This window comes from Notothenia coriiceps, unplaced genomic scaffold (assembly GCF_000735185.1).
Source record: "Notothenia coriiceps isolate Sejong01 unplaced genomic scaffold, NC01 NC01_scaffold00000339, whole genome shotgun sequence".
In the NCBI taxonomy this organism is placed as follows: domain Eukaryota; kingdom Metazoa; phylum Chordata; class Actinopteri; order Perciformes; family Nototheniidae; genus Notothenia; species Notothenia coriiceps.
The window spans coordinates 24,161,125-24,173,119 of NW_011333040.1; the positions used below are offsets into that span (position 1 = coordinate 24,161,125).

The following is an 11,995-nucleotide window of genomic DNA, read 5'->3' on the forward strand; positions in this document are numbered from 1 at the left end:
TCTTTATAATGTCTGATACATTGACGAGACAAAACCTGCAAATTCATACTTTACCCTGTAAAGTCTACTGGCTTTGCCTTCATTTGAATTCATTTTGAAATAAAGAAAGCGTTTTTGAAGGCCAGTCAAAACATAATTCAATACAACAATGTTGGGTAAAAGAAAGTCATTTGGAAAGCAGACTGTCACGATTCTCATGTCATGTCACGTTTCTATGTCTAGGTTTGGGTATTTTGCTGTTCTCCCTGTCATGTTTTCCTCCTGGGTTATTGTCTGGTCCCTCTGTGTCTTTCCCCTGTCGTTAGTTTCCCTGGTGTGTCTAATTGTCTGATTGTGTTTACCTGTGGCCCTTGTGTTTCTCCTCCCCTGCCCGGCTGTATCTCGTCTTGTGATTACCCCTCCCTGTATTTAGTCTTGTCTCTTCCTGTGTTCAGTGTTGGTGCTTCTTTTGTTGGTGACTGAGCTCACCGTGGAGTGTTTTCGTTTGTCCATGTCATATATTAGTCCTTGAAATAAAGGCATTATAAGTGTTATCTGCGTTTGGGTCCTGCCTGCTTCACTCCTCGTATCACTGACTTCCTTTTAGAGTCCTAATGGACTTCTAGAGAATACTTGCAGAAACATGCATCCTTTGTTTCTCTGTACTGCCGCTAATGACGGTGAGGGAATCATTCAAATACATACAAAAAGGTCATGTAATCAATCCCAACAACAACAGCCAGTGTTGGCCATCACAACCCAAGTGTCTTGTAGCAGAAACTCTCGAGTACACATTTAAATGATTCCTATTGTAAGTTTGTCTGATAAGAGCACCAACTAAATGCCATGTACAGTAAATGCTCTCTAGGAAGCACTTTCACAGGATTTCTGGGTAATAGAAAACTGGTGAAACCTTTCCCAAAATGTCACTGACTTAGTTTGAGCAGACAGAACATGCTGGACTCTCCATTTGCATGTGAACACTCCCTTTCACTCTTCAGGTTTATTAGCAGAAATGGACTCAAAGGTAAACATTCCCACACAGCCGGCAGGTTCATGATTTGATTATGAGTTACTCTCATTCCACTCCTAAAAACTCATTAAAATGCTCTTCGGCGCGTCAACGAGTTAAATTATCTCGCGGGATGCAAATTCAGTAAATGGCAGAATGTGCTGTAAAATAATCGAAGTGAAATTACATTTCAATCTAGCAGCAGCAGCAGAGTGAATCCAGGCATGAAAGAAGCTCCAGACAAGGTCACACGGAATATTTGAGTGTGGGAAAAACACAAGCAGCTGAGCATGCTATGAACGATGTAAAATGAGAATGGCAACAGAAAGCAAATGTTTGGGCGAGCAGTTAATGTGACATTCAACAGGTAGAGAATGGCACTTGTCCTCAGGAAGTCTGGAGTTAGAAGGCTGTCCTAGTCTCATAACACTTGAGTCTCATGTTTGTACTTTTGTCCAAAGTAGCTTTTACAAAGTAATATTGGACCTCTTGTTGGATTCAGAGAACATACAGTAGTGACCTTTCTCAAACAAAGCATGATAGTATGAAATACGAGCCCCAAGAACAATTCAAAACAGATGACAACAAGTTCAGGTACATTTAAACATTGGCAGCACTGGATTTGACATTTCTATCATTTCTAAATAAGTTCAATTGATTTCCAAAACATTTCCTGGAAATAACTTTGCCATAGCACAAAGTGTGAGGAAGCACAACCTCACAAACAGTTCAAAAAGCTTTTTCTGTTTGCAAAGGTTTTTTTTCCAGTTCTCTTTTGTTAATTTATGGTTGAAAACATAATTTAACAAAGGCAGATTTATATACTAAGCATGCAAATGAAGTTAAGTTCTTAAAAACATATGAAAAAGACACGCTGTCATGAAAGGCATTACCTGAGATTGAGTCCTTTGCAGAGGCCATCTTGTGCCTGTGTTCAAAGGGGGCTCGCCTCCTCAGGACTCCTTACATGTGGTTTTGGAGTGGGCATGATCTAAGATGTGATTGGATAAATGATGTGTGATCTAATGGCAGCTAATTAAGACAAATACTTAAAGATGTACAATTATTTTTGTTTATTTTGAGGTTGCAGTATTCATGTTAATATGTTTAAGAATGACTTGAGCCCTTTTTGTTAATGTAGAGTTGTTAACTTAATAACCAGATATATTTGACTCATTTCGAGAGAAGTGACCTGATTGGCCAGGTCAAACTTGAAAAGGCGGGCACTTATGCTATTAATGTTTGTTGGAAGAAGGGAAATGCTTTTTTCTTTTTGGCAAAGCAGCACCAGTACTGCTGTGAGACGGCAGAAGAACGGTTTGTTCCTCTGATTTATGTGTTGTTTGAAGGCAGAACATAAAACAGCCTATTTTTCATGAAAACTTCCCTGTTTAACCAAACTACACTTCCCTGGCCTCGTCTTACTGCACTGAGAAGAGAGTCAGCAATCAGTTGCCACACTTTCAGGTAATTCACCCCAATGTGTTGCTTATCTAACCTTGAGAGTCTTTTAGTCTGTTGAAAGCATTTGATTGATATTTGTCTCAAGACAAGCATACAATTCAACATAAAAAAGTATGTTTCCAATTATACCTATGTCTAAAAAGTGAATATCTATTTTGGTTTAAAAAGTTCTCCATATAAGTGAAGAAGACCAGCAAAGCACATTATTCACTGCCCAAATGAACACAAAGTTTACTTTTGTTTTATGTTTCTTTCTGGTTTTTCTCACTGGTGTTTTGTATTAGTTTTTCAGTCAGTCAAATTCAAAGTCAAATTTATTTTCAATCTTCCAGTTTGTGTGTACAGACAGAGAGATCAAAAATACTGTTTCCCACAAAAGTAGTTTAAAGATAATCTAACAAACCTGTTGACATGTTTGCAACCATAACATGACTGACTGCTTGTTTCTTAAATCCAATACAAAAAACGCTATCCGGAACTGAGAAAATAAGACTCAATTTAAAATATCCCTTAGGTCCCTACATGTAAAACGCTTAATGATTCCTAGCAAGGGAGTGTGTGTTACATGTGATGTGCTGTCCGTGGTGCTGATATCTGACACACACTGTTTCTCTAACTGCGTCCACCATGAGCTCCGACTCTCTCCCCGCCTCATTAGTTTGCTCCCAAACTGCTATCTCACCCTGTCCAATGATTAATATAGATCTGTCCGTGCAGCCTGAGATATGCGTATCATAAAACAAGGGGACAGGAGTGCCATTTATTTCCTGTTAGCTGTGAGGCAGTTCTCCTCCATTTAACCCAGTTACACTCAATCCTATAGATTTGCATCGGATTTGTATGCAGGGGGTGGAAATAAGCACTAGATCAAAGTTAAGCAGGAGATTCATCTGGTGGGTTCTCCTGGTGGGAATGAGTGATGGCCTCCAGCTGATGCTCTTGATTAGTTTTCCCAGCAGGATATGTTGGCCTTTCACGTAGACTTTGAAGTGACCGAAACAACATTTGAAGGTCTCAATTTTAATTATATGATCAGCATATATTGATGCTGCCTTTTCTGAAATTGAACACAACTTGTTTTAAGGTGGCTGCTCTTCAGTTATATTCCATTTTGAATTCACCAACAATAAGGGTAAAGGGTTGCATCATCCAGATAGTTAATATGCAAAGGGAAAAGGCATTCAGCCCACTGAGTCATGTAAGCACATGCAGTATCAATGTAACTGTGGAAATTATATGTTCAAGGCCATCATTTTGATTCCTGCAATAATAAAGTCAGCTCATTCATTATCATTTAAATCTGCAACTCTGAATAGATGGATTGATTGGCAGAGAATACTTTTGATTATCTTCTTATTGTTTTTTTCCATTCTCAAGCAAAAGTGCTAAGACGTTTCCAGATCTCAGTTCTCATATTTTATTCAATATTGAAGATATCCTAAGCAACCCAGTTAACTCATTATGAAAAACTAGGAATTGATTGGTCAATGGGAGAAAAGGAAAAATCATTCAAAAAGATACCCTCACTCTATTCTTCTTTTAAACCCAACCTGCTGAAAATTAAGATCTGGTGTAATTGTTTTACTTGCTGATTTTATTATCTGTGTCATCTCAACCTTAAAAAACAAACAATCTTTGAGTTACATTAAAGGTATATTGTTAACAGACATAGAATATGTGCTACTGTGTTGCTTTAGTGTTAATATAAATGCATTATACTACACATGCTTTTAACTCTAAATGGGATAGGAATGTTAAAAACCAGTTTGGTGTGGGAAATGCCAAGACAATGATGAAATAAAAGCAGAATCACCTGCTGAAAATGTGTAATAAAGGAATGTGTACATGTCCTTTATGTACTTTATTAAGTCTACCAACTGATAGTGTGTTGTGAATCAACAATCATGTTGCATGTTATCATGCCTTAATGCTGCTCAAGAATCCAATTATTCATAAACCAGAATGGTTTGATTCCAGCTCGATGCTTTCTTATCACTAAGTGGTTGCCACTCGGCTATTTCCGTTTCTGTTCGCCTTCTCATTAAAATTCCTCACTTGTGGGTGTGATGCTGAAAGGATCTCCGGCGCGCCGAGCGGAGACGCGCAGTGTCCCTGTGCGTTCAGAGGAGGTATCAGCTGCGGGAAGAAGAGACAGCAGACCTAAATTGCAGGCGACCATTCCTTCACTTCTGGTGTCTTTTCTCAGCAAGCCACCTGCAGAAATAAAAAGAAGCCGGTCATTTGCTGCACATTTGAAGTGTTTCTCCCCAGGGCTAAAGCTCTCCAATATGTCTCGGATCTAACACCTCCGGAGAAATCGAGGAATACCAGACTCCCGTGGTGGATGTGGACATCTAAACTGTGGACATGGAAAAGATAGTGAATTTATCCCTTTCTGTTCTGCTGGTTTTATGGGGATGTGCGCTTGGAGGCTCGCCCAGTGTTCAAATTGGTAGGTATCCATTAGTTTAAACGTAAAAACCACTTGGATTGTGTGCATAAAATGCTGGGAAAATGTGCCTTGGAGATGTCTCTTACCAGAGATATTTGTGCAAATGTGGCTGATATTTGCATTTCGGTTACAGGGGGACTCTTTCCAAGGGGCGCGGATCAAGAGTACAGCGCATTTCGGATAGGAATGGTTCAGTTTGGCACCTCGGAATTCAGATTGACGCCCCACATTGACAATCTGGAAGTGGCTAATAGTTTTGCTGTGACCAACTGCTGTAAGTAGAAACATATTTCTCCCATGTCGTACATACATTTGTTTGTATTCCCATGGTACGTAATAATGAGATGAGCTTGGATAAATGTGGACAATTAGTTGCTCTTTCGATATTCTGCCGGAAAACATGTCGAGACTTTGTAGCCTTTTAGGGGGTGGACGAACATCGTGTAGGCAGGGAAAAGTTGATTTCCACAGTAACAGTCAGTCACATCCATCCCATTTTAATTCCTTCAGATTCAGAGATCAAACAAAGCTGCGCTGCAAAAATATCAATCTTCCTCATTTCTTTCACCCAACAGCCTTTTAGACCAAATACCTTTGAGTGAGTGAAGAAACGACTGCGAGTGTTCTTGATTTCAATCAACATCAACCTGTTTGTATCTAAGGAAAGAGATCAGACGTGTTTTTCTCCATGAAAACAGAAAATCAGTACTGAAATAAATACATTTAATCTATTTCGATTTGCTGATGTGGATTTTTTTTGCAGCGTGCACCGATGTTCTTTCCCAAGGAGCGTCTATTGTTGCCTCCTAGCCCCCACACAGATTTGCATTAGGATGCGATGAATTAACCCAACCGAGCCGAGGCTAAAGAATGATTGGCAGATCTCTGAAAAACAGGTAGGATATAACAAACCAAGCCTAATCACGACTCTTAATTAAAAACATCTCAAATCCAACTCCAATACTCCGTGCGCCGTTTTCCTATCAAAGTGCGGAGAGTTTTCAGTCAATATCAGTTTGAGTCATGCCTTTCTTTCATCAAAGAATAAAAATGCTCGCTGTTTTCTTTGAACTAGCGGATACAAAAGGCTGTAAATGGGTTCTGGTGTCGCTTTTTTTAATAGCCACAGCTCATACATTTCATTAGGCAGGCGGTTGCCAAGCGACTAGTCCTCTCAACAGTCCCTTAAACATAAATCAAACGCTTCTGATTGGTGCGCGCATTGGTCCAATCGATTTCATTACCATATAAAAGCTTCCTGCTTGGAGTGCCTCATTGCATCGGGAGACAAGTCGATGTTCAAGAAACAAATCATTTCGACCAGATTGAAGACGTGAACAATTAAAATGGACGAGACTTTATAACTTGTTGGGGGATTTGGGGGAATAGTTTTCGTGTAAATGTACTGTTAACAGGAAGCTACAACAATGTGTTTCCAACATGTATCTAAAAGCATGTTTTACTCTTGTAAAACTGACTTTTTATAAGATGTGACTCACATATTGAAAGGTTTATATAATCCATGAATAGACTTGTAGTTTTCCCAAATGTGTTTCCTTCTATTACAAGTGTGGTGTTACATAAACACCATTCTGAATCAGCAACAGTTCCATATGAACATCTAACTTGGTGATCCTATTCAATGATTTTCAAAGTTATAGGTAATCCTATATTTAAACCAACTTAGACCACTTGGGGTTTTAAGTTTTTTTAAATGACCGTGGCATGTCATTCATTCCCACAATATGAATTAACTGCACATGCTTTAGAAAGATCATAGAGTGAACATGATGCTACATTATTTTTAAAGTTAAACAAATTACAGCATATGTTCAGAAACCTATACACTTTTTTTCTCCTATTCTCAAATGATGGCACAAAACATGATGAAATTACTTAATAATGTTGAGTTTTGGAGAAAAACTATGTTTTACCATCCCAGTGAATTTGTTAAGGTAGTATTTTGGTATTGAGAATATTTACTCTGCACCCTGCACAACTGAAGCTCCTGCGTGATGTGTTTTGCTAATCAGCCGACACTTGTGTTTCCTACTGGTGTGGATCACGTTCACTGCAACCAAAAAAAAGCTTCATACAGTGACCCTGAGGAGAAATGAGGGGTTAAGGAAAAATGTGTCGCTGGGATTTGTGATGTAAAACTGAGTGAATGGCTACTAAATACCGAAAGGCTGAGACTGTGTGCATACTTTTAATATTAGCCGTGGTTGCATGAACTCCTACCTCCTCAGATCTACTTCTTGAGCAGAGGTAAGGGTAGCTGGTGTGAGGGTGTTTGGGGGGCGGGGGGGGGCTGTGATTTATAAACCGGTAGATGGCAGTCTGCCTCACAATCCACCTCCATGTTTAATTACAGAGCATTACCACTACCACTTTTCCTTTTGTCAAAAAGTACTCTGCGATGCACCCCACAGTGGAGAATAAAAGCATACATAATGAAGCTGGCATGGCATATTAAAAGCTAAAAGATCATAACTGCAGCTTCATAAAAAGCTTTCTGTTCGGCTCCAGGACTCACACGCTCCCTCACAAAGGAGCTATTGCCTACTGTGGCAGGTGTGATATTTCATTATGGATCTAACAAAAGCTCATGTGTCTTTGGTGAGTCAGGGACATTTGAAACACAATTAAATTGTCCTGAAGTGGACACAACTGAGTGTGTAGCGATATGTAGCAAAAGACCTGACCCTTAATATTGTATAGTCCCGACCAAACTTTAGTGGTCTGATGAAGAATTGTTGTCTGCTATCGTCTTGCCAGTCCAATGTAATATGGTAAACACATCATTTAAGATTGTTAAATTAGTGTCGGAACATATGGCCCTGCAGCCTTCAGACATATCACACTCCGGTTGTTCTTGGCCTGCAGCAGCACACTTCATCAGGGTAGTGTCAGAGACAGTGGGAGGGAGGATGATGCATCCCTCCATCAATAACAGTTCATCTGGACAGGCCTGCATCTGCTGCCAAGATCAGGGGAGTCATTGGGACTGTGTGTGTGTGTGTGTGTGTGTGTGTGTGTGTGTGTGTGTGTGTGTGTGTATGTGTGTGTGTGCAGTTTTATTGGTGTGTGCTTTCCACCAAGAGCAATGAAATAAAAAGATCTTGTTCGAACTTCCCAGAATAGAATCACCTCGGAGACTCAATGGGGATAAGTGACTAATGCACCCTCAAAGACTACACTGCAGTAAAAGAAAACTGTATATTTTTGTTATGGATGTTGAATTTCTTGGGCCATGTTACTGTTTGGTGTTGTATTTTCCAACTTTGAAATAGAGTATGCTTTAGGGTTTATCAACCCTAAGAGATAGTGTATCAATGCTAGGAACATCAGAAGCGATCTATCAATAGGGACTTATTTTTGGTTGCTGGATTTTGATCTGATATTTATCAAGAAATTATGTTCTCTTTAGAGTTATGTTCTCACTGATGAATGCACCAATTTCCATGCCAAACAAGCATGTACTTTTAATTTGCCTTGCTGCCTTTTAACAAAGCACAATGCCATTTTGTTTGGCATAGCTGGAATAAATGAAATAAAAGATGGTGGGGGCTCTCACTAAAGACTACATTGTGCATGAAGGTCCAATTATCAATCTCGAGAATCTGCACAGCCACAGCTTGCACTCTGATCCACCGGCTGTGCAAAACGACACATTTTCTGACAACTTTTGTGTTAATTGAATGAATGATGGACCCATCACAGAATCACACTTTTTGCTAATTTGACCAGCCACATTAAAAGGCAAACTGGGTAACATCGTACAATTCTTTACAACAAAATGGGCATCACTGATTATTAAGTGGAATCTTAAGCTTTGTCTACAGTAACATTTACATTTCCGTTTAAGGCAGTGAACACCATTCATATTATAATGTGCATCTGCCTGTTTGAACTGCGTTTGAGTACCCAATGAGACTTAATTGTGCTAGTATACTCCCATGCTTTTTGTTTGACTCCCACCTATTTTCAAAGCAAACCACTTTCCCTCCTCTGAGAGCAGAGACCAGTATGAGGTCTCTGACAGCTGGCTGCCGATTTAACACTTCAAAGTTCTAGTTTGTCATGGTTGAGTCACGTCATACTTTAATTTCATGCATTTACATGCACAGAGCATCTCAGATATGCATGCATTCACGGACCTTGCTGAATGATCAAAAGCTTAAAACGACCATATATGCACAGCAGAGCATTGGTTATAGCCAATGTATTGTTCACACTGAATTAAGTGCATTCTCCTCCATTTCAGAGGGCGCTTTGAAATATTAAATAGGCCTGGGAGCTGGATGGTCCGAAAATGAGGCTAAAGAACTCTCTGCGGATCTGTTTCTGCCCTGAATACAGCCCTCAACCGAGCCCTTATCACTCTGTCCTCAAAAAACACAAGACTGAGATAGCATCAGTTACAACATGATTCAAAGGCAGGAAGTCGCCTCCTGTCTCATATCCAATGGCTTACTTTGCTCCGAGGAAGGTGGCTCAAAAGCTTTTTTCGCTCTGAGCTACTGTAGGCAGGAAGAAAACCTGTTTGTCCTCCAGCGTCAGTGACTTTGAGTGCATCTCAAAGTACACTAGACAGATAAGCTACATGTTTAAGCCAGAATAGAAACTTTACATTGTGAGTTATTTAGTAGATGAACAGAAACAAAGCTTCACAGTATCTTGATTTCCTTCTCAACCCAGCTTTCTGAAAGACACCAGGGTTTGATAGATAACTTTAAAAAAAAGATCACGGCAGAAATGCACCTAACTCACCGAAACTTTCAAAAACCCAATCTAAGAGATAACTATCCAGATTTGATTGAACTTAAGGATATATACATGAAAAATAAATAGCGTATTTTTCTTTTTGAATGAATAATCTTCAATCAATGTCCACTAACTGAGCTTTCACCGGCATCAACCGATTTTCATCTTTTGTCGTCAAATATCTTATGGAACTTAAAGTGATGGAAATGAGGACCATTAACTGCTTTTGAAACCCCTTAGAAAAAGTGATCGATGGTCCTTGACTTAAGATAATTTAAAGAAAGCAATTTCACGATTAATTTCACAAATGTTTCTCTCTTGTTTGCATTTAGCCTTCATGCACATAATGATCCAGTTAATATGCATCCCTTGCCTGAAGACTCGCAATGGAACACAGCCAATTGATCATTAACATGATTTAACAGCACCTGATTCAAATTCAGTACATGACGCAGAAATGAAGCAATATGCTGTCACCTAATAGGCTTTCATTGCCAGATGGAGGGTCCAGTCCTTCAGCTGAGCAAGCATGCGTCACAGACTTCAGTCACTAGAATCCGGTGTCATTCATTCATTAAAGGTTTTGCAGTACTTGTGTAGGCACACAGACTGTGTCTCGGCACCAGTGCCACAACTTTGAATGTCTTAGGTTGGTGAATAGAGATCCAGAGATAGTCTCCTCAGAACACAGATCCTTATCCTAAAACAAATGTAGCCGAGGGTTTGTACTTGGGGCTCTATCTAGATGTCCCCTCCCAAAGCTTTCAGTTCCAAGGGACTTGTTCAGACTTCTGCAGCCTTGTATCAAGCTCTAAACGCTTGTGGAGTGACAGGAGCATCAGGGACAACAACCATTTACTCGTACTGTTCCACATTGTGAATAAGTCAGGTTACAGGGTGTGTGCTGTCGGGCACTGTGTCATGGAGGCAGGGCGATATAGATCCGCTGTCATCTAGAACTCATGATTGATATGATGGAGGGCGTCGTTTCACAACAGCATCCGTAGAGCTTGTGGTTGAATGGAGATTAGCAGCTTTAAAAAAGACATAAAGAAAAGCAGATGGTCATATTTACAACATTGCAATATTTTTGGCTTAAACAATTCAAGAACAAACCAAGGTTATTTGACAAAAGCGTATGTGAATAATATTTCAATTATACAATTAATTAGTCATTTTATTTCTTCGCAATCATTTCTTCACAGGAAACATATAAAACGATTTTGATTTAATTGCTAAAATGCAAACAAATAAATGATAATGTTATGTTATGGGTCAGATTTGGCAAACAATACTTGAACAAGGACCATTTATTGTACATTTCCAAAAGGTTTTTGTTGCATCATATGGCCATCATCAGCAGTTTCATTCAATCTTGTTTTTAAGACTTTAAAATGTTGGTGAACTAAATGAATGTTGACCAGAAATATTAAATAGGTATATGTATAAAATAATAGATGTTTTGGCGTGTTGACAGTTTACATAAGGGATGGCTTTTTACAAGTGCTATTTAACAATGCATTCATGCAGGTTTTTAAATACACTGAACAAAAATATAAACGCAACACTTTTGTTTTTGCTCCCATTTTTCATGAGATGAACTCAAAGATCTAAAACATTTTCTATATACACAAAATAACCATTTCTCTCATATATTGTTCATAAATCTGAAAAAATCTGTGATGGTGAGCACTTCTCCTTTGCTGAGATAATCCATCCCACCTCACAGGTGTGGCATATCAAGATGCTGATTAGACAGCATGATTATTGCACAGGTGTGCCTTAGGCTGGCCACAATAAAAGGCCACTCTGAAACATGCATTTTTGCTTTATTGGGGGGGTCCGAAAACCACTCAGTATCTGGTGTGAGAGTTAGGATTAGGGTAATGTTGTGAATCGAGTGGCCTGTGTTCATAGTCCATAACATACGCCTGCCCATACCATAACCCCACCATCAACATGAATATTAAAGTCACCTACGATAATTACTTTATCTGTTTTAAGTACCAAAGCTGATAAAAACTCAGAGAATTCTGATAAGAATTCTGAATAAGGACCTGGTGCACGGTACACTGTAACAAATAAGATTGGCTGCAAAGTTTTCCAGGTCGGATGCGTAAGACTAAAAACTAGACTTTCAAAGAAGGTATCATTTAATTTGGGTTTAGTATTAATAAGTAAACTTGAGTCCAAGATTGCTGCAACTCCACCTCCTCGGCCCGTGTCTCGAGCAAAATGAGTATTGATGTGGCTGGGTGGAGTGGCCTCATTTATGCTGACATATTCTTCATGTCTCAACCAAGTTTCAGTGAGACAGCATA

General features: G+C 39.3%; 1 protein-coding gene across 4 annotated transcripts in view; it reads left to right on the plus strand.

Annotated features, from left to right (window-relative positions):
* Window positions 1-4,579: 4,579 nt before the first annotated feature.
* Window positions 4,580-11,995, plus strand: part of gria2b (glutamate receptor, ionotropic, AMPA 2b) — a 64,293-nt gene continuing 56,877 nt past the window's right edge. For all 4 annotated transcript variants that reach the window (XM_010775875.1, XM_010775881.1, XM_010775887.1 and 1 more), the window contains exons 1-2: window positions 4,580-4,907; window positions 5,041-5,181. In XM_010775875.1, coding sequence (XP_010774177.1) covers window positions 4,823-4,907; window positions 5,041-5,181 — 226 coding nt within the window. In that variant the 5' untranslated portion in view covers window positions 4,580-4,822. The remainder of the gene's footprint in view (window positions 4,908-5,040; window positions 5,182-11,995) is intronic.